The sequence below is a fragment of the Drosophila obscura genome, unplaced genomic scaffold, assembly GCF_018151105.1.
Source record: "Drosophila obscura isolate BZ-5 IFL unplaced genomic scaffold, ASM1815110v1 contig_194, whole genome shotgun sequence".
NCBI classification, from domain to species: domain Eukaryota; kingdom Metazoa; phylum Arthropoda; class Insecta; order Diptera; family Drosophilidae; genus Drosophila; species Drosophila obscura.
The window spans coordinates 566,171-589,949 of NW_024542783.1; the positions used below are offsets into that span (position 1 = coordinate 566,171).

The 23,779-nt window shown below is 40.6% G+C and overlaps 1 protein-coding gene across 3 annotated transcripts in view; it reads left to right on the forward strand.

Annotated features, from left to right (window-relative positions):
* The first annotated feature begins 1,230 nt into the window (after positions 1–1,230).
* Positions 1,231–23,779, forward strand: part of LOC111078995 — a 37,941-nt gene continuing 15,392 nt past the window's right edge. For 2 of the 3 annotated variants that reach the window (XM_022373976.2, XM_022373975.2), the window contains exons 1-2: positions 1,231–1,353; positions 1,432–1,688. In XM_022373976.2, coding sequence (XP_022229668.1) covers positions 1,326–1,353; positions 1,432–1,688 — 285 coding nt within the window. In that variant the 5' untranslated portion in view covers positions 1,231–1,325. Of the gene's footprint in view, positions 1,354–1,431; positions 1,689–1,751; positions 2,424–23,779 lie in introns of those variants that run through there. The other variant, XM_022373974.2, reaches the window with a different exon arrangement.

Below are 23,779 nucleotides of genomic sequence, written 5' to 3' on the forward strand. Positions count from 1 at the left end.
GGTTGGCAAAAAGTTGAGTTATGGTTGCTTTTTAGTTGCGTTTGTTTGATTTTCTGATTAGTTCAACCCTGTTCGCCTATCGTGTGAACATCACCACTAGCAATAACAAAAAATCTTGTTAATAGCCTTTTCCCACAGGCGACCATCCACCATCCATTTCGTGGATGGTCCGTAAGGTTTTACAGTTCCGAAAATTGCCCAGTTATGCCATCATCCATCTGGGATGCCTCACACGTTTCTAAGCGATAATTATTCGATAATTTTCAAATGCAACCATAAATATTTGACATTCACAACGAAAAGGTTCCATACACTACGCAAATGAAAGCAATGACAGACAGGAAAATTGTAAGCAACAACAAATCATCTGATTTGCCAGAATTGTTTCAGGACCAAAAACTCGGTTTGTGGACTATCCTCTGGGAAATCTTATTCTCATTGTTTTCAACCAGATTTCCATTCCAATAAATTCTCCTCGTCAATATTGGCCTCATCATCATCCATGTCCAGGAACATGTTTATATTGTGCAAGGATATATTTTGGTTTTGAATCACATTCACAACCATTAAAATATTATTAATATTCATTGATTCATTCTGCTATTAATGAATGGTGGATGTTAGATGGTGCCAATGGGAATCGGTGTTTGAAATCTTTTAAATATACCCACGGGATGGTCTCAGTATGCAGAGGGTACTAGGTGCGAGTTTTTTATAAACCTATTTGGCTTTACAGGACATTCTAGACTTATGGAAGATGGTGGGCGCCCAGTGGGCGCTTTAACACTTTTTTGTGTGCCTTATGACACTACAACGCCCGAAGCTAATACAAATTATATACTTATATTAAAAAAAGCAATTCATGTTAAAATTCAGTTATAAGCCTCCCTTAATCCTAAACTATTGTAAAGAGAACTTTAAGGAATGGGGCACTTATGCTTTGTCTGAACTGTTTAATGCGGAAAAGAGCTGACATCCCGCGATTTTTTAGAAAAAAATATTTTTGGCTGCATCCAATTGCAAATATATGTTGAAACTGTATATTGAATTTATAATTTATTGGTAAATTTGTATATGACTTTTAACTATTTATCTGCAATATGGGCAGAGCAATAGCGATTTATTGGAACATTGTTCCAAAGTTTTTTAGCACTCAGTGTAGAGGTGTCAAACCATCAAGTGCACTATAGATAGTATCGACGTTTTGTTGCTAGCCGCTACTATCGTTGGTTTTGCGACTATCATGTATCAAGCTACAGTTGTTGCGCTCTAAAATCCGAAGACAAAGTGGTAAACAAATCGACTGCTGGCATCAAATTTGTACAATGGACAAGTTCCTAAAAGGTTTCAATGGTACGTAAGATATGCACAATATTATAGAGCATATTTTGAATTTTTTATATCATTTACACATGCATTGAAAAACATCAGCAAGGAAAATGCGGAAAAAAAGCATCGAGGTCCAAGAAAGGGAGCAGTTTGGTAGACAATGCGGAACAAAATATCCAACAATGCGGAAACTTGGCTTAGGTATAGTGTGGGACTGTTTCGAGAAAAGTCAGGATGGGAAAAAAGCAAAGTGCCGCTTTTGTCGGAGATCTTACAAAACCAGTGGCAACACCTCGAATCTTCTCGATCATCTGAAGCGCGCTCACCCCTCTTACAGCGATTTAATAAATAACAACGAAGTGAGTTCTATTAAAAAATATGTAAAAGCACCTGAAGTGTACGACAGTTCTTCTGCTCGTAAGAAAATGTTGGACCGTGCTTTGATGCAAATGATTGCTCTCAACGTGCAACCATTTTCAATCGTTGAGGACGCCGGATTTCGCAATTTGTTGTATCGTCTGGACTCACAGTATGTCTTACCGTCGCGGATGTCTTACCGTCGCGGAATACGATGCAGAACGTGCATATGAAAAATTTGTATACGGAGTTAGTCGAAAAACTACAGAATATTTTATACAACGTAGATAGCTGCGCCGTAACAATGGATTGCTGGACCTCGAGGGCCAACGATGGGTACTTGACTGTAACCATCCATTTTATAGACGAAAAATTCGATCTCAAAAGTGTAGTGTTGTGAACCGAAAAGCTAGAAGATCTCCCTAATCATTCTTCAGAAAACATTGCAGATATTTGCGCAAGGTTTTATGTAATTGTTTTTTATTTGACAAAGTTGTTGCCATAGTAACTGACAATGCGAGATCCATGTTAAAGGCATGTGAGATTCTTGAAAAACGCCACCTACCCTGCTATGCCCACTGCTTGAATTTAGTGGTGCAAGATTGCTTGGCCCAAGAATATTTGAAAACACTGCTGTTGAAGTGCAAGCGAATTGTTACATTTTTTAAAAGTAGCACGATTTTTATTCCCGTACTCAAAAAAGAGTTAAGGGGTATATTCAGGGGTGCCACAGAAATCACTAGTGAAATGGGAAACCGCGCAGAGGAAATCCTCCTGACCCCAGAGGAAATCCTCTGCGCGGTTTCCCATTTCACTAGTGATTTCTGTGGCACCCCGCGACGCTTTAAAATTTCCGCCGTGCCAGAGAATTCCGAGCGATTTCATTTTTCTTAGCATTGTCACAAACCAAATTCGAACTAAGGCTAGGGTTGACACCTTTCAAGATTCAATTCGAATAGGGTCTATTTGCAGTTTTATTGATTTTAGCATTTCAAAACAATTGGTTTTTAATTTTTTCCTTCTATGATACATATAAAATAATGGATTTTTCAAAGCTGTACTCTTATAATTTCAAAGCAAAAAAAACATCCCATATCGTGCGAGTAAAACAAAACAATGTACTCGGCCACTCTAGCAGTTGTCTGGCAACTCTCCGTGCATGGCAGCAATCAGCTGTTAAAAAAAAGAGACATCTGAATTTTACGGTAAACTTAATTAAAATGCCTTTAACGAGACTGTTGGCCATCGAAGAACTACGGAGGCAACATATTAGAATACAGACGTTGCAGCTCAGGCTTCTCAGATGCGCATCGGACTCGTTTTCACGTTCAGACGATACGTATGTGGCTTTTGTGATTGTCTTCTCAAACTACTGCTAATTTAGTTCATTACAATTACCAATTTTTGGTATAATGATCGCTTTGCTTCTATTTGTGCTGCCATGGGTCTGCGCTTAGCCGAACAGGGGTTTTTGACATAAATGACATAAAGATGTAGATGGCAATGGCAATAATGTGTAGAAATGGTTTGTTAGTTTTGTTTTGGCATTTTGAAGCGATGCCACCTGGTAGAACTACAAATGACTACAAATGTTTACACAATTTCACAAAAAGTATGCACACGTTTGACGTAAAGGAAGTTTTACTACAAGGAGCTATTTTTTGTAATGCTTAATTAAAGAAAAACAGAATAATTTCAATATAATTAATATTAAATATATTGCTCCGAATTCGACTTAAAAATTAACTTCGAAAGTCCGAATCGCCCTAGGTGGCCACCTCGCTTTGCAGCGGATTGAGAGCGGAATCGTTAAGTGAAAATTCAGACAGCGGATTGAATAGTGATTTGCTAATATGCTTATTTTATTAACTCAGCATGTGTAATGTTAAATTATTTGGATGATTGTTAACCACCAATTGAACAACCTTTATGGAAAAGTAAGATTCGAATCGTTTTAGGTGTGTTTTTTGGGTGTATTTAATCAAATCGCTGGATAAAATGTGAGCGATTTTGATTCCGCTGAAAAATCGGTGTGTGGCACGGCGGAATGGAATTGAGGTGATTTTCCAGCGGAAGTGATTTCTGTGGCACCCCTGATTAGATTTGTGGTAAAAGTGGATGTGTGTAACGCAGAGAAGGAAACGTTTCCGACCCCATAAAGTATATATATTCTTGATCAGCATCAATAGCCGAGTCGATGTAGCCATGTCTAACTGTCCGTCTGTCTGTCTGTCCGTCTGTCTGTCTGTCTGCCGTCTTGTTGAGCGCTTAGATCTCAGAGAGTATAAGAGCTAGGGCAACCAAATTTGGTTTCCAGACTCATGTGATATCACACTGCTACAAGTGTATTTCAAAATTTCGCCACGCCCCCTTCCGCCCCCACAAAGAACGAAGATCTGTGGCAGGCACATTTTTAAAGATATGATAAAACTAAAACCGTAGTATCGTAGAGAATGACCATATCTACCAGATAGCTGAATCTGAATCAGATCGGATCATAATTATAGCCAGAATGAAGAAATTTTTTTTCAATTGCTTTCCCCGCCTCCACCGCCAAGAGACCCGCTACTCATTCTCTTTCTTGCTCGCACACTCTGCCGCGTTCAGTGCGCGAGCAACCCCTAGCGGAGGAGAATCTAAATGGTACATGTGTAATCTACATGTTAGATGTATAATATACATAATATATGTAGATGTAGATAACAGATGTAGCAAAAAAATGTAAAATGTAAAATTTTTTTTTTTAATTCTGAAATTCTAAAAAATCATATGCTCAAAAATGTAAATGCTGACTGAGTACGGGTATAAGTAGAGTCGCGTCCCCAGAAGCGACTCGCACGTTCCTTCTCGTTTTATATATATTTTTTTTTTTTATGGTTATTACGGAATTTTATTTATCAAATCTTCCCTATTAGAGACTTACGACTAGTATACAAATCTTAGCCTAATATATTTATTTAATTAATTACCCTTCTTGGGCACTTGAAGCGACTTAATATGGCAGTATCATCAGCAAATGTCGAAGTTGTTGTTAGGCTGTTTGTCGGTAGATCTGCTGTGAATATGATATACAGTGTCGGTCCAAGCACGCTGCCTTGCGGTACACCAGCTTCAATTGGATGATATTCAGAGAGGAAATCTTTGCATCGTACTGCGAAACTTCAAATGCATTTCGTATCTCAGAGGTTATACGGTTTACTTGTTCAATGGTTCCGTGTTTTTCGCGAAATCCAAATTGGTGAGTCGGGATGGCACCGTTTATGTGTAGGTGTTGTTTGATACGATTCAGGAGCAGCTTTTCAAATATCTTTGATAGGCAAGGCAGTAGGCTGATAGGTCTATATGATGATGGCTTGGACTTGTCTTTTCCGGCTTTATGGATGATTGTGATGACTGATTTCCTCCATTCTTGAGGATAATACACTGCACAACTCGGCAATTCTATGATCATTTTAGTAGAGATGAAATCGGGGCCCGGAGCTTTCTTTTGCTTTGAGATTTGGTCTTTTTGACCGTTGTGACTTCTCCTGAATGGAATATGATAGGCGGAGTAGCTTCGGGATTGTTGGTTGGTGGGAGCACAATGCTTTTTGTTGCTGGGTGTGGTTTGAAGACGTTTTCTAGATGGACGGCAAATGTATTTTGTCTTCTCTATGTTGCTGCGTTGCCCACTCTCCTGTTTGTGTACGCAAAGGTGATTCACTCTCGATTTGTGGGCATTTGTGATTTTGCTTTCCACAGTGGGAATCGTTTGCTAGTTGGGGAGTTTCTCCATATAGGATATTTGAGTTCGGTTTTTTTCATCTTCTAGGGCTCTGCGTAGTAGGGGGTTGGCTATTTTTAGCCGCTCTTTCGAGGCAGGTGATATGTGTGCTTGCCACTCTCTGCTATCGCATAGCAGCAAATCAATGTGCCTAGAAATACGACTGCTGTTGGAAAGTTTATTAGATGCTATTATTGGTGTTGAGTGTTTTGCCGCCAGTGACATTGAGGATACCAATGCTTCGACTGACCTATCAATGTCATCTTTACAATTAATGTTTGGGCAGCTATCAATATGAGAGCTTATGTACTTCCTGTATTTGAGACAATCTGTTTTGCTAGAAGTTAGAAAGTGTGGGCGTTCCGAAAGCTGTGGATGGTCGTAAAGGTGAAGTAGAATGGGCGAGTGATCGGATGATAGATCTGTTAAGTGATCTACATTAATCTTAGCTTGCAGCACCCTTCGTGTAACTGCAAAATCAATCAAGTCGGGTTGCTTGTTTGGATCTGTGGGCCAATATGTGGGCTTGCCCGGAGAGATAAAGTCTAGCTTGTTTCGTGGGGTTATTATAGCGTTATATAGTTGTCTTCCTTTCGGGTTGGTAAGTCTAGATCCCCAATGGGTGTGTTTAGCATTGTAGTCACCAGCTGCTATAAATCGGTCACCTAGTAGGTCGAAGAATGTTACAAATTCTGTTTCGGAAATGCAGAAGCGTGGTGGGCAGTATACTGCGGCTAGGTTTAGGTAGCCGCTCTGAATTTCAATATGAAGGTATGAAGGTGTAGCAAATGAAGGCAATGGATAATGCCCAATGCGATTCTTGATCAGAACGCCAGTACCTCCATGTGCCTTACCATCGGGATGATTTGTCGCATAGAAGTTATAGCCATCGAGGTGAAAATAGTATGTATTTGTTAGGTGAGTCTCTGATATGAGCATGGCGTCAATGTCGTGTTGAGCGAGGAACTGTAAGAGCTCGCATTTGTGCTGCGAAATGCCATTTGCATTCCAGAAACATATATTTAGACAGGACATTTAAACAGATTTCTGTTTGATTAGGAGCTCCAGGAGGAGATTTTGGTTGCGCATAAGCTCCTGCATTGTTGTATTGCTACCATTGTGTTAGTTATAGTTACCAGCATTGACTCAATTCCACTAGGCAATTGGGATGGATTAGCAGGGGTATGTGGGCAGAGATTTATGGGATCTGATTTGATGCCTGATGCTGCATTATTCCAGCTGTGGTTGGTTGCAGTGTCAGCCTAGAGACTGGGCGTACGACCCGTTGTTGTAACTTAACGCCTGAGCAAAAGAAACTCCAGGAGTCGTAGTTGATGGTATATATGGTAGGTTTTGTCGGACGACCGGGTTTCGAGCTGCAGTTATGTGTGGCCCAGGGTTTTTGCACTGATGTGGATTAAAGCCCAAGACGACGTTAGTTTTATAATAGTGGTAGTTGTTGTAACTTTATTTAATATTATGGGAATTGGCTTATGATTATGTGTATTTAATATGTCGTGTGTGTAACTTAATGTGTAGTGTGTGTGTGTAGTTCGCGAAACTCTGGCACCGACTGACTCTGACTCTCGCTTGCTTAACCCTAGAAACCTCCTGCTCTAATTGATCTCTCTCCTTTGCTCAAAAAGGGCGTTGCTCAATACTGGCGGCCACTTCGAGTCGCTCTCTGCACTGCCGGCCCTATCCCGATTCCTACATTCGGCCCTCCTGACGCTGGATTCGCCCCGAATTCCTTCATGTACTCTGCCACACTCGAAGTCTTACAAGGTCCTTCTCCATCCCCGACCTTCTCTACGTCATACCTTCCATGCTTATGGACTTTCACCACTTTGTATGGTCCTAAATACTTTCCTTTCAATTTTAGCCCCACCCCGTACTGTGTACGCTTAATCGCTACTAAATCATTAACCTGGTACTCTTTTTCTACCTTTCTTTTCTTATTGAATGCTAATCGATTCTCCTCCTGCAAAACTTTTATGTTCTCTCTAGCCTCTCTTCGTATCTGCTCACGCTCTTCATCCAATTCATCAACTAATGATTGATTCACCAGCTCTTTTAGCTCCGAAATATCCGAACATCGCATATCAACACCTGTCAAAATCTTAAACGGTGTGATTTTTGTACTCCTCGGCTCAATATTGTTGATTAACTGCTGCACTTTAGCTACATGCCTGTACCAAGAACCTGGACTATCTCCACTTAACTTTGACAACATAGGAACTACGATCCTGTGCATTCGCTCCACTTGCCCGTTACCTCGTGGCACACCTGTAGTAATCATCAAATGTTGTATATTCTGCCCTGAACAGTACTCTCTAAACGCATTCGCCGTGAAAGCGGCTCCTCTATCTGATACAATTCTACATGGATTTCCGAAATTGATGGCTTGCTTTTCCAAACAGTTTATGACTTCCTCAGTTCCTGTACTACGCGTTGGATATAACCACACATACTTTGAGAACCCATCAACAACAACAAGAATATGGTTATAGCGCTTTTTGGTAATCTCCATTGGACCTACATGATCTATGTGGAATGTCACTAACGGTCTATCGCCCTTATCTATCGGTGTCAAATACCCTTCTTGCTTTCCAGCTTTCGCATTTACCAAGATACATTCTACGCAACTTTCCACAACTCGACATACTTTCTCTTTCAACTTTGGTATGAAATACGACTTTTCCACTAGCTCCTGAGTCTTCTTTGCAGAAAAATGCCCCTGCCTATGAGCAATTTGCATTATTTCTCCCTCCATTTGGGATGGGACTACGATCAGTTCTCGATCGGGGTCTTTGAACAAAATCTGCTTCGCAATGTAATAGTCTTCATACCCTTTATCCTCCACAATACTTCTAATTACTTTTGTCCAGTCATCCGCCAATTGCGCCTCTTTCAACCTATGCATCACACTATCTGTCAATACGTAACACGATACTCTACTTAATGCATCTACATGCCTCATTTTCGATCCTGACCTATGCTCTATATCAAAATCAAAGTCCTGTAGGAACATCGCCCATCTCGCAACTCTCAACGGTACCTCTTTCTTCTTCATCGTCATGGCGAACGCATTACAATCAGTGATGATTTTAAACTTCGTTCCCAAGACATATACACGCCACTTTGTTAATGCTCCTATAACTGCTAGCACTTCTAGTTCGTACGAGTGGTATTTCTCTTCGCAAGGTCTTGTTTTGCGGCTCATAAATAATACTGGGTGTAGCAAGCTATCCTCTGGGTCTCTCTGCAGCAATACTGCTCCAAATCCGAACTTGGACGCATCTGTGTGTATTTCTGTTTGCAACCTAGGATTATACAACCTCAAAACTGGTTTACTAGTCAGCGCAGCCTTTAACTGCTCGAACGATATCTGCTGTAACTCCTTGAACTCGAACTTTGCATCCTTCCTTAGCAAATCTGTCAACGGTTTTGCGATTACTGCGTATCCTTCTATAAATTTCCTGAAGTACGACGTCAGCCCTAAGAATCTTTGCACTGCCTTTTTATCTCTGGGTATTGGAAAATTACCCACTGCCATGGTTTTTTCCTCACTTGGTTTGATCGTTCCATTTTCAACAATATAGCCTAAGAATGTTACTTTCTTCTGTAGAACCTGACACTTTGACCAATTAATCCTTAATCCGTTCTGTGCTGCCACTTCAAGCACTCTTCCCAATCTTTCTAGTCCCTCTTCAACATCCTTACTTGGGATGATAATGTCATCCATGTAAATGACTGCATCACCTTTCCTAATTAAATCACGCATTACTGATATTATGAAACGATTGAACACTGCAGTCGAGTTGGATATACCAAATGGAACATACTGGAACTCGTACTGACCATTTTGGGTAACGAATGAAGTGTACTTCTGTGACTGTTCCTCGACAGGCACGTGAAAATACCCATTCGACAGATCCAATGTGGTAAATACTCGTGCTCCCTCTAACTTCTCGATAACACAATCCATTTGCACCATTGGAAAATTATCTCTCACTATCTTTTCGTTTAACTTTCGATAATCACAACATAGTCGTTTCTTCCCATTTTTCTTTTCGACCAAAACTACAGGAGATGCATATTCTGACGTGCTATGCTTGATTATCTTCTCGTCCAACCATTCCTGAACTTGGTCATCTACTATCTTTTGTTCACTGCATGCTAGACGTCTCGGATGTTGGTAAACTGGTAACTCGTCTGATAACACTAATTTCATTCTTATCTGACTACTAGCATTTCTTTTTGGATTGTATCCCTCGATCATCCCTTTCACTTTACAAGCATCTAGCTGCGATAAGTGTGAAACCTTTATGTCATCCTTATCGTCACTTTCTTCGGAACTCATCATGCACAAGCTTTTATACTCTTTTAACAGCTCTGAGCAACAACCTTGTTCCTCGTTACCCTCATCCTGTATCCCTTCGCTCTTTACTTGGACCTCCGATCGTCTAACGAATTCCGTCCCTTCTTTGGTGACTTTCATGTCAATGTCTTTTAATATTGTCCTGCCCAAAATCGCTTCAAAAGCTATGTCTTCATCCGACACGACATTAAACTCTACCTTCATTTCGATTCCATCGATCTTCACAGGAATGACTTCACTTCCGATCGTGATGATCTGAAACTCCCCAATTCCAGTCAGACATCTTTGGCGACCTGTCAACTGACCAGTTCCTAACTTAAGGAAAACTCTGCGGCTTAACAAGCACAAATCCGCTCCTGTGTCTACAAGACCTTTGAACGTACCTCTTGTGTGTACCACATTCTTTAACTCTAGCCCGGAAGAAGTAAATATACCTGATGGTTTTGTTACAATTTTCCCTTGCACTAAGTTTGCTCTTTCCTGCTTTACCTGTCCTTCAACCCTGCAAGCAGCGGCCTTATGCCCAAGTTGGTTGCATTTAAAACACCTGAAATCGTTCTTTGGACAGTCTTTCTTCATATGTGACGTTTCTCCACACTTATAACATTTCCTAGCTGACTCTGAACCTTTTCCCTCATTTATTTCCTTACCAAAACTCCGTGATTCATATTTGTTTGACGACTTTAATGGACCACGCATCTTCTGATAAACTTCAATCTGATTCTTCAACTGCTGCATGGTTCTGGCTTGATACAGCAACCCCTTATTGGTTCGACTATCCGGAATACCATCCACAAAGTACTCAATCAAACTTTGGTCCTCTAAATCAATCGGTTTTGCGATCTCCATCAGAGCATACAAGTATTCCTGCAACGTTTCGTTTTTCTTTTGTTGTCGCCTAACCAATCTCCGATGAACCTCTGCCGATGATACTTTAATCCCGAACTCTTCGATTAACGCTTCCTTCAATCTACTCCAGTCACGAATATCCCGCTGACTGCGTATGAACAACTTTGCTGCTCCACCTAACAATTGCTTAGCGTAAATGAAAGTCTGCAGCTGATTCCACCCTACCGTTAGTGCACATTCTTCAAGCTCAATTATCCACTGATTAACATCCAAGCTATTTGAACCTGAAAACTCTGAAACGCTACCTTCAACATCCTTTAGCGTGAACCACGATCTAGCTGAAACTGTAGCTTCCATTTCTCTGCGACCAATTCCTGCCACTCTGTTTCCTATTTCTGAATTTTGAACTTGCCGCGGTTCTATTGACCTGAATGATTGTTCCTGTTCATCCCCATCACTCTCATCTACCTCCACTTGAAGATCATAGTGATTAAGAAGCCTGTTTTGTAAATCTACCTTTCTACCAACAGTCTCCAATCCCAGCTCGTTCAACTTAAGCCTCAAATCCGCAACTAGCAGTGCCAGAATCTCGTCTCTTCTCATCTTGTACAATTTATGTTCTTATAATATAGAATGTAATGGGTAATAATATACGAAAGTGTGTGGTATTATAATGCAGTAAAGAATATAACAATAAAAGTATTACTTCTAATTTCTCTCAAACTTTGGCACTCCAGTTAGCTGCTTTTGCTAGGCCGGTTACAATGGCTCTCAAACAATGCCAATTTTTTAATCTCATTTAATTTTAACTTATGAATTTCAAACTTTGCCGTTACAGTTTATTTATTTTTTCCAGTTGCAGTTGCTCTAAAACTCTTCCAATTACAGTTTATTATTATTCCAATTACAATTGCTCTACAACTGTTCCAATTACAGTTTATTATTTTTCTGATAATTGCAATGGCTCTCAAACATTACTTGAATCTTACAAACTGCAATCACATACTGTTCAAACTGTACTCAAATCAAATTTTTCTCCTTAAACACGTTCGTTCTTGTTTGACTCACTGTCGCTCGTTTCCGCTTCCTCTTCGATCAATACTTATGTATATGGATCCTCTCGTCTGACCAGGACAAATTCCGTAACTCACCAGAATTCGCAACTGTACTTTGCAACTCGCATCTGCTATCCGACCTTACCGCCTCCCAACGCTTGATCCCATCCAGATCAAACAGCTCTCGTTCTGCTTCACGCCTCTCTTTTCCAGCTATACAGTACGAACACTCCAGCCAGTTGCTTGTTGTCTGTATACCGAAAAGTCCCGCGCCGCTGTCAGTAACGATTTCTGCTCCCTCTGCTTTCGTATCGTCTTCGTTTCCAGCTCCTTTATCACTGCTCTCGTCGTTTCTCGTGGCTTTCGTCGTTTTCTTTCGCCTTCACAGTTTCTCGTCTGTTTTCGTCTTTGTCTTGTTCTTCACCGTTTCTTGTCGCCTTCTGTCGCAGACCTTGAAATCGGTTCTTGTTGAGTCTGCCGTTTCTGCGCGTCGCTTCTGAATTTCACAATTCCACGAAATTGTCGAAAATTCTTTTGACGCTCCGTTTTTGTCTCTGTCGCTCTCCAACAATTGTCCATTAACACTCTTGACTTGGTTAATGCAATTTTGCGACTTATGACTCGAGCTCCACTACAACACAACACAATTGACCACAATTACGACACTTTTTATTGTTGGTGTTTTTATACACGTTTAATCAAAATTCAATCCCGGACGAGCCCCCAAATGTGTGGCCCAGGGTTTTTGCACTGATGTGGATTAAAGCCCAAGACGACGTTAGTTTTATAATAGTGGTAGTTGTTGTAACTTTATTTAATATTATGGGAATTGGCTTATGATTATGTGTATTTAATATGTCGTGTGTGTAACTTAATGTGTAGTGTGTGTGTGTAGTTCGCGAAACTCTGGCACCGACTGACTCTGACTCTCGCTTGCTTAACCCTAGAAACCTCCTGCTCTAATTGATCTCTCTCCTTTGCTCAAAAAGGGCGTTGCTCAATACTGGCGGCCACTTCGAGTCGCTCTCTGCACTGCCGGCCCTATCCCGATTCCTACAGTTATTTGTTGGTTTAGGCGATTTTTCAATTCTTTATAGACCGGACAACCTCCAGTTGCTACATTTTTTGGCAGATGGGTCCTCCTTATTTACGGGGCAGGCCTCAGTGAGATGAACATCACCACAGGCAACGCAGACTGCCCGTAGAGTGCAATAGGATTTCGTGTGTCCATATTTCTGGCAATTTGGACCGGTCAATTTCGTTTGTGTGGTTCCTCAACGGTGATCCTACTGTGCAGTAGATATTGAAGCTTGTATATTGGGTGAACTGCATTTTTACTTATATGCATACTTTCAGGTGTCAGTTCTACCTTGAACATTGGATGTAATCATTTGCTACTTTTAATTTGGTAGGTGTAGTAATTAATTTTTTAATTTTCGAGGTATTTCGCAACTGATCGATAGTTTTGTTTGTCATTGACTTGTATTTTTTTTTCATTTATGTTCCCCCTTTTTATGGACGTGACATAGAATGTGTTTGCGCCAATTGTATCAGTTATTTTTTTGACCAGCTCAGCACGATTTGCCTGTCGAACATAAATAGGTGGCGGTCTTAATTTGCTGGCCTTGGGTGTTTGGCCGATCTCATCTTTATTTGAGACACTTAGTATCGCAAATCTATTGTTTGTTAGTGCCTTATATGGCACAGGGTTCTCGGTTATTTTAGTTATTTTAGCTGCATTGTCGTTCTTCGCAGTTTGTGGGCTCAATTTTCTTTTGATTTGCACATAGCGATCGAGCCCAGTCTGAATTAACGCTCCGTTAGCATTTTTCGAACTTATTGGTTGGGAGAGGTGGGGCTTGTCGCAGTGGGTCGACAGTATCGGGCGCTGAGCAATTGCAGTGGTTGTTGTCGTTGTTGTTGTCGTTGTTGTTGTCGAAGACACTGTTTTGAGAGAGGGCATTGTACTAGTTGTTGTCGATATTAGCAAATCGCTGGTTAGGCATACGAGTCGGGTGCACTCATGCCCATGACCCACTTTGCAATGCAGGGGAGAGAGAGCGTGCTCTCTCCTCGTTCACTTGCAGTGATGCAGAGAAGTACGCGTTGTTTTTTGCTTGCGAGAGCCGACGCTCGTCTTGTTGCTGTTGCCGGGCTTGGCTCATTTTGGCTTTGGTTACAGTGCTTGTGCTCTTTACCGAGCTGGTGCTCTTATACGTTGACATTTGTTCTCTTCTATTGTTTCTATTAATCTTTATTACACGATTGGATGGTATTCATGGGCAGCACGATCTTAGTACCCAGCCTACCCCGAGCTCTTTTTCGCGAATTAATTTAAGATTAATCGCGATTAATTGATTTTCACGGCGGAGCGATACAAAACTACGTCTGAAGTCGTTGGCGGTTAACGGTTGAATGAAAACAAACAAAAAATGGTTCCTCATTATTATTATCTATTAATCTATCTATATCTATTAATTAACATTACATAACTAAATTTAACCATATAATAAATATAAGCGACCAAACAATGAAGACTAAGTTAATAAAAAACAAATACCAACCAACAACCTTGACTTTAAAATCCACGCGCCAACATAGTGCCCAGCGATCCCTCAGGAATGGCCACGCTCAAATATTTGAACCCACACGCCAACAGTGTGCCCAGCGATCACTCACGTACGGCCACACTTCGACATTCAAATCCGCACGCCAACAGTGTGCTCACCTCTCGGAACCCAGCGGCCACACTAGCAGCTGATCATGGCAACGCTTTAGGGTCAAAAAAGGGAGCCAAAAGCTGATTTTTGCCAAAAAGCCTTGCCAGAGCCATCAGCACCATTCCTGTCATGGACTGTCAAGGGTGGATTCGCTCCCCGAGGCTTTGGTAGGCATTGACTGCTGTGGTTAGACCGCACGATTCCTCTACAATACACAACAAGACCTACTATTCACCGTCCATTTGGAATGCATTGGTTAATGTGCTAGAGCGTACGATTCCTCTACATATCAATCTTTGCTGCTTTCCTTCCTATCGGAGCGCATTATCCTCCGTTTCGCAAACCTCTCGGAACGAATTATCCTCCGCAGCATTCATCTCCTCGGAGCGCATTTTCCTCCGCAACATTCTTCTCCTCGGACCGCATTATCCTCTGCATCCTTACTCTCTCCCGGAGCGTATTATCCTCCGCTACCATATCTTCTCCCGGAGCGCATTATCCTCCGCATGACTCCCGTCTCTCGGAGCACCGTATCCCATCCACCAGTACACATCCAGTAGCCACGTGCGGCCTACACGACCCTGAAGGAAGACCTTGAGGACGAGGACAAATAAAGATAAACAGGAGGCCTTTTCTTTCAGCTACCACATCCAGAGATCAAACAAATTTCTGTGAACACCCTAGCGGCGAGCATACGCCGGCCGAAGTTCCGTCACAGTGGCGCCCGAGCAGGTTGTGGTAGCCTAGAATTGGGATCTCATTTATGGTCAAGAGCTAGAGCGTGGATCAATCAGGCAGCGATACCGAATTAATCAACTACTGCGAGGAATTTGGACTGGAAAAACAAAAGGAGTGGAAATTTTAAAGATCCAATTCACGGAAAGGACGGACATAAAAAAAGCAATCTTAGAGAAGCTAGAACAACTCGGAACAACACAGACAAGAGGCAGGAGCACAAAACCTTCATGAAAGTATCACAAGCCAAGCCACCTATGGACAACCCAGAAGGGGAACCTAAAACGGTGAAAAGGAAGACACTGTTCCCAAAACAGAACAGAGGCGGTGACCATATTCGACATAATACGGAAGTGGGATCTCACATTCACAGGGAATGGACCGGATACTTTCGCATACCTAGACTATACAATCGTCATTGGGCGAACGAAAATAGAGTACATGCAGAAACTCCAGGATATACTGCACCAACAACGCTAAAACAACTGCACAGTTTTCTAGGGCTAGCGTCGTGGTATCGGAGGTTCATACCTACCTTCACCGAAAGGACTAAGCCATGTAATGAGTAACTAATCTAAGTCGGGATGGAATTCTCAGCAATGACCGGCACGTATTATTTCCGGCTGCTGGCTCGTCGGCAAGGGGGGTGGTGTTCTTTTATTTGCCATAGTCTGAGGCCTTAATTCTGCTTTATTTTAAATTTAACGTGCAAGACAAGACATAAACATATACCGGATAGAGAACACTACACATGACCACAGGACACAGACAATTGTCAATTCGACGGACGGACTATCCCCAGATGGATCGAGGAACGTTTTGCCCACCCTACCTTGGTCATGGCCTACCACTGAAATGTTTGTCACAGCCATAACCCCTTATTATGCAGGCACAAACTACAGGGGCTCAGAAGGGGAGATCAAAATAAAAATGATTTGCGTAAACATTATAATATTATTTATTAAAACTAAAGGTAGCATACTAAAGTAAAATTAAAACTGCCCATCTTCGCTAATTGGGTCTAGCCCACAATGGTTTTTAGAATTTAGTCTTACACACTAGAGACATGCAAACTACAAACGTAAAATGGTATAAGCAAACTTAAAATGAAAAAAAAGGTATATTTAGTACATTGGTACAAGCTTTCATGCACATTGTGAGGTCCTATTTCAGGCTGAGGTATGCATCAGTCTGTCCAGGGTCCGCTACAAGAAAATTTGTAGATTGTAAGTGACTTCAGGTGTCGAGCTGGCTTGAAAATGCAGTAGGCAAGCGAGAAATGATGATGCGAGAGTTTTGTTGTTCTTGGATTATTCAGTATTTATTCATTCACTTAATTCTTTTACGTTGTTACTCTGGCTTGTAGTTGTATGGTGCGCTGGTGTATTGCTTAGTCAGTGTCTCGTGTTCGGGCTGATGGACTGCCTGCTCTTTCGGCCGATCTTGGCCCTTTTATGCCGCTGGCGATCGCACCTGAGACCCGGAAATAATTGCTTATTGCTAACTTATGATTACACTACTCGACAAAATCGAACTTTTTTTTTCCTCAAGGATCCAAACCGACTTTTTCTGATAGATATGGGGATTTAAAATTTTTTAAAGAATTATGGTTTTTTTTCTATGGCAGAACTTTTTTTTGAAGAATTTTTGAAGTCTGGTATTTTTTTTTTAGCTTTTTTCAGAGGTAGCGATAGTTTTTTTCACATAACTTTAGTATCTTACGTCTGGTTGTAAAGAACTTTGCTATTTTGAAAAGATAATTAAAACAGCTAGAAGTTAAGCCCAAACACTTTGTGATTACAGCTTACCGTCTGGGAAATATAAAGCATTGAAATGCAAAAATGATGATTTTTGTGCGGTATTTTTTACGAAATTTTGACTTTGAAAACTCAGGAAAAGTCGAAAAAAAATTATATCCTGTGTCCTCTCTATTTTTGTGTATAGGTGCGTTAATTTGGCGTCGTTTAAGGTATCGCTCATTAAAATCTATGGAGAGACTTTGGAGCTAAAATTCGTTAACCAAACCTAAAATATGGAAAAAATGCACAAAAAATACCTTTTTGAAGGCGGCGGGCCCAACTGCCAATTGGGAACAAAGCAAACGAAAAAGGGTTGTACATTTGGTACCTGTTCGCGTTCCTTTGGTATGAAATGTTGTTGACAGTTACTTTTTTCGTTATCAGAGGTAGGATACCTATTCAGGTCAAATATTTCCTTTATATTCTCACAAGTGCAGGTCCACAAAAATTGGATCTTTCTTTCGTTGTGCCCAATCTGAGGTATGGGTACCTGTTCAGGTCAAATGTTGACCTTTATTTTTACACAAATTAGACGTTTGTCGCTTCTACCTATTCATATTTCAATGAAACCAAAGTAGAAATACCTGAGATATAGAATTTCATTCCCTAACCCATACAACAATCAGTAATTTTTAGACTTTTTAGTCAATTCTAAGGATATACAAACTTTTTATTTTTTACTGCTTGTTACTGTTCATAAAATAATTTAAGTTTTCTGGCTGTCTTCCTTTGTCACTCCAATCAGATTCCCTTATGAGAGTCCACACATAGTCGCCCATCATGTTTTCATTCCAAACACCTTGATAACGTTGTTCCATAGCCTTTAATTGTTGGTGAAATCTCTCTCCGTGTTCATCACTAACGTCCCCTAGGTTTGTCGGAAAAAAGTCCAAGTGGGAGTGTAGGAAATGGATTTTTAGTGACATGTTGGCTCCAATTTTTTCATAATTCTCAATTAGGTCTTGAACGATATTAACGTAATCATCACTCTTGCTGTTGCCAAGAAAATTTGCTACTACCATTCGGAATGAGTTCCAAGCTGCTTTTTCATTCGTAGATAAAATATTTTCAAATCCATCATCTTTTAGTAGTTTTCGAATTTGGGGGCCATCAAATACTCCTTCTTTCACTTTTGCCAGCGACAGACGTGGAAAAACAGTTTTTAGGTAACTCGTCGATTCACCTTCCTTATCCAGTGCTTTAACAAAATTTTTCATTAGTCCCAGCTTAATGTGTAATGGTGGTAAAATAACGTCTTCAAACTTCACGAGAGCTGCATTCTTTACATTGTAATTTTCCAAAGTATGTTCCTCCCGTTTTGGCCAGAGTTTTGTTGAATAATGCTGTTCTCTAGCTCTACTATCCCATAGGCACAGGAAGCAGCAGTGTTTTGTGTAACCACCTTGCAATCCCGTTAACATGGCTACAACCTTCAAGTCACACGCGACCTTCCACTGGTGTTCTTTATATTTTATGTTTACAAACAACTTAGCCATTGTTTGATATGTTTCCTTCATATTAACAGCATGGGCGATAAGAACAGACGGCTTTTGGTTTCCATTATGTAGCAAAACAGCCTTTAAACTTTCCTTACTGCTGTCAACAAATAACCTCCAATCTTTTGGGTCGTACGCTTCACCAAGTTGCTTGAAGAGTCCGAAAATGTCGTGGCAAACGCACATGTCATCCTTCGTCATATAAAATTGTGCGTGAACCAAATGACGCGTCCGGAAATGAGTTATTTTGACACCTTCCTTCAATAAACGTGCATCCTTTAAAAAAGATCCAAGCAGCTCGGATTTATTTTTAGGAAGATCCAGGATCCTCACCAAATCGTTCAATTGTTCCTGTGAAATAGGATTGCAAAATTTCCATTCTCCTGAATAGTTATTGCTTGAATCCGTTGTTCCATTCGACGAGGAAGATACCTCTCCTTTTTGGCGTTTTAGGGGCGGTATTTCCTCGGAAGGAGCAGGAAGGGTAAAGCCGAAGCCAGATTGTTTCGGGTAAACTATTTTCAAGTGTTTCCCAATTCCAGTTTTCTTTACTGAACAAAAGAAACATTCGGCGCCGTGAATATCTGTTTTTTTCCACATCATTGGACTACCAAAGTTAAATTGTTTTCTAAAAAAAATTGTAAGAAAAAAATAATGTTTAGAATTTTGGGAAAAGTTAATAGTTTTGTGGATTAGAGTTACTTACTTTTCGTCGTAATCATATGCTGTTAAATTCAATCTACACATTTGACATATACAGCTTGGTGCCCACTCTTCAACAAAACTTTCGGGTTTGATTTTAAAGTTTTCTTCATACTGTTTTTGGAGAGTTTCGGTAAAAGCGATTTTTATTTCGTTGATCATCATGTACTTACCACATATGTAGCAAAATGAGTCTGCTTGGAAAGCACATGCAAATGATCGGCCAGAGGTATCCATGACAATTGATTTTAATTAATTGCAAGATGTTTTGGTAAACACACGATCGTATTCTGAGGGAAGTCAAAACTACACTAAGGCACAGACATTATAGGCACAGAGTTATATATCCATGACTATGAATAGGTAGACGCGACGAGATCCAATTTTTGTGGACCTGCACTTGTGAGAATATAAAGGAAATATTTGACCTGAATAGGTATCCTACCTCTGATAACGAAAAAAGTAACTGTCAACAACATTTCATACCAAAGGAACGCGAACAGGTACCAAATGTACAACCCTTTTTCGTTTGCTTTGTTCCCAATTGGCAGTTGGGCCCGCCGCCTTCAAAAAGGTATTTTTTGTGCATTTTTTCCATATTTTAGGTTTGGTTAACGAATTTTAGCTCCAAAGTCTCTCCATAGATTTTAATGAGCGATACCTTAAACGACGCCAAATTAACGCACCTATACACAAAAAAATAGAGGACACAAGATATAATTTTTTTTCGACTTTTCCTGAGTTTTCAAAGTCAAAATTTCGTAAAAAATACCGCACAAAAATCATCATTTTTGCATTTCAATGCTTTATATTTCCCAGACGGTAAGCTGTAATCACAAAGTGTTTGGGCTTAACTTCTAGCTGTTTTAATTATCTTTTCAAAATAGCAAAGTTCTTTACAACCAGACGTAAGATACTAAAGTTATGTGAAAAAAACTATCGCTACCTCTGAAAAAAGCTAAAAAAAAAATACCAGATTTAAAAAATTCTGCAAAAAAAAGTTCTGCCATAGAAAAAAAAAAATATCATCAAACCATTTCTAAGCCCCAAATCTTTAATAAAAAGTTGGTTTTGTTCCTTGAGGAAAAATCGTGTTGAGTAGTGTAATTGTTGGAAGTCGGGCCGGGCCCGGGCCGGGCCCCTTGTTAAATATGACCAGGCCGGGCTATGGGCCTAAAAATTTCATTTGCGGGCCGCGACGATCCAATTTTTGTGGACCTGCACTGTGAGATATAAAGGAAACATTTGACCTAATAGGTATTCTACCTCAGGTCACGAAAAAGTAACTGTCAACAACATTTAATACCAAAGGACGCGACAGGTACCAAATGTACAACCCTTTCGTTTGCTTGTTCCCATTGGCAGTTGGGCCCGCCGCCTTCAAAAAGGTATTTTTGTTCATTTTCCATATTTTAGGTTTGGTTAACGATTTTACCTCCAAAGTCCTACATAGATTTTAATGGCGATACCTTCAACGACGCCAAATTAACGCACCTAACACAAAAAAATAGGGCACAGTATATTTTTTTTCGACTTTTCCTGAGTTTTTAAAGTCAAAATTTCGTAAAAAATCCCACAATATCTCATTTTTGCATTTCAATGCTAATTCCAGACGGTAAGCTGAATCACAAAGTGTTTGGTATCAACTTCTAGCTGTTTCAATTACTTTTCAAAATAGCAAAGTTCTTACAACCAGACGTAAGATACTAAAGTATGTGAAAAAACAAGCGCTACCTCTGAAAAAAGCTTAAAAAAATACCAGTTTCAAAAATTCTAAAAAAAAGTTCTGCCATAGAAAAAAAAAAATATCAAACCATTTCTAAGCCCCAAATCTTTAAGAAAAAGTTCGTTTTGTTCCTTGAGGAAAAATCGTGTTGACTAGTGTTATTGGTGCAATAATGTGGGGTGTGGTAAGTGGGTCGAAGCTTGGTGCTTCATTGAAAATTGCTTAGTGGGTCAGTGTGTTTTGATGAGTGTTTTTAGCTGAGGCTGCAGTTGGGAATTGGGTTTCGAAATGAGGTTTTGCGAACTCGGCCTGGCGGAGGGTGCTTGCTGAATTTGGGCCGCTTGACTTATTGTGAATTAACGCAAATTATATTTCTTATGTAGGCCGTCGATTGCGAAATGTCCCAAGAGGTGGGGTGTTTTAAATTGTTGTGTGGAAAAGAATGTGTAGAGTTGTTGATCGAGAGTTCTTAATTAATAGTGTGCGTTGCTTAAGACTATTTTATTTCCGGGGTGCTGACGCACCGCTATTTGTGAGGAGAAACGTGGCCAGAGCCAGGGTTCGGTGTCTCTGCGTCTATCAGTTTGACTGTTGTTCCCGAACTGTTTGTAACGAGATATGGCTAGAGCCATGGTTCGTTACAACATTAAACACCAAGAAATTAAAAAACTCCTTTTTTGCTGCAATCCACCGACGAAAGCGCTTTCTGTTGGTATCTGCAAGCCTTTATAAATTTGTGAGAAGCATTGCATATTTTTTTTGTATTCTTTATATTACATTTTCGGGTTGGCATATTAATGTTTTTGTGCATGAAAGGGTATATTCGAAGAGTTTTCTTATCCATAATTCTCTTTCATTTTTTTTACTTTTGTTTCTTAACTCTCCCCTTTAATCAATTCTCCTTATTCCCCGCTGCTTTATCATTATATTTAATTCCGTTTCTTAACCTAAGTGCAATGCGCCACTTTGGCTTTCATCGAAATTTCACCGGTACTATAAGAAAATTGAAAATTCTCTCTTTCGACTACGCGAACTGAACCCTTTTCTACCCTTTCATGCACTTCATGGACTGCCAACCAGGCTATGGCTAGAACACGGGTCAATAGGTGGCACTTTTTCTCCTTCACATCCAAAAAAATGTAAGTTTTTTTGGAGCCTTTTGGGACTAAAAAAAATATTTTTCCATATCACTTTATATCGCCTTCAACAACCACATATAGGCTTCCCGGTATAAACTTCACAGCCCCAGCTACGACGATCCGGCTGTGCGCGAGCGCAAAGACTAAAACGTCTTCGTTTCCCTTCTTTTCGTCTATCTCTCTGGGCGCGTTAAAACAGCTGTTCCTGGCTGTGGCGCTCCTCTGAACAGAATTATGGATGCCAAATCTATTGATAGGAAATAATTGGCTATGACCTGCACCAAGCACAAGAAAAGGTACCTCAATCTGCTCACTCTTACCCGTGGGATTTGGCACCGGGCGGAAATTAATTATTAATTATAACCGAAGTTACAAACTTTTACTGGGCACTTGCTACTGCTGCCACCACTTGCACTTTGAAAATTTTTTAACGTTGCTTTTGTTTCTCAATTTTTTATACCCGTACTCAAAAAAGAGTTAAGGGGTATATTAGATTTGTGGTAAAAGTGGATGTGTGCAACTCAAGAGGAACGCCGCCCCATAAAGTAATAATCTGATCAGCATCAATAGCCGAGTCATATAGCCATGTCCGTCTGTCCGTCCGTCTGTCCGTCTGCCGTCCGTCCGTCTTGATGAGCGCCTGGATCTCAAAAAGGAAGAAACCAAATTTGGTTTCCAGACTCATGTGATATCACACTGCCAAGTGTATTCAAAATCGCCCCGCCCCCCCGCCCACACAAAGGACGAAAATCTGTGGCAGGCACAGTTTTAAAGATACGATAAAACTAAAACCGCAGTATCGTAGAGAATGCCCATATCTACCAGATTGCCGAATCTGAATCAGTCGGATCATAATTATAGCCAGAATAAAGAAATTATTCAGTCTCCCGCCCCCCGGCAAACAACAACACAACTCATTTTCCCTCGCCCACACTCTGCCGCGTTCAGTGCGCGGCAACCCCTAGCGGAGGGTGTAGAATATGAGTGGAACATGTACAATCTACATGTTAGTGTAGAATAGACATTGTATATGTAGATGTAGATATCAGTGTACCAAAAAAATGTAAAATGTAAAATTTTTTTTTTCTAAAATTTAAAAAATCATAAGCTCAAAATGTATATACTGACTGGTACGGGTATAAGTAGAGTCGCGTCCCCAGAAGCGACTCACACGTTCCTTCTCGTTTTATTTAAATAAGCAGTCTGATTACTCGATGCTCTCCGCTTGAGATCCAAATTCAAAAAGGAAGATGGAGCTGCCACCGAGCTACCATGAGCCCTATCAGCACAGCCAAGTGACGTCCAAACGTCAAAGTTTTCTCCTCTTTCCTCCCCCAATGCAACCATTCCCAGATCACCCACAGATGGCGCCACTATTTAATTTGCGCCGCACAGTCTTAGAACCACTGACTTTGGACACTAATTATACTACACGATATTTTTTTTTTCTACAACTACAGCCCTTACAAAATCCCCCCTGCCAAAATCAGACTTGGGGATGTTGCCTTCTTTGATTAATCCACAAGGCTGAATCGCTTGTAGCTACCTTCCGACGAGTTTTCCTTGTAAATCTTCAAGCTCATAAATCGCCACTAGTCGTCTCACTCTCGCCTTGATGAACAAGGGACCTAGCTTCGCGTTGTAGCCAGCCTGAAAATTGCTTTGCTTAAAATGTCGACGCAGCACTTCCTGTCCCACCTTGTACTTCCCGTGCCCTCAGGTTGTAAT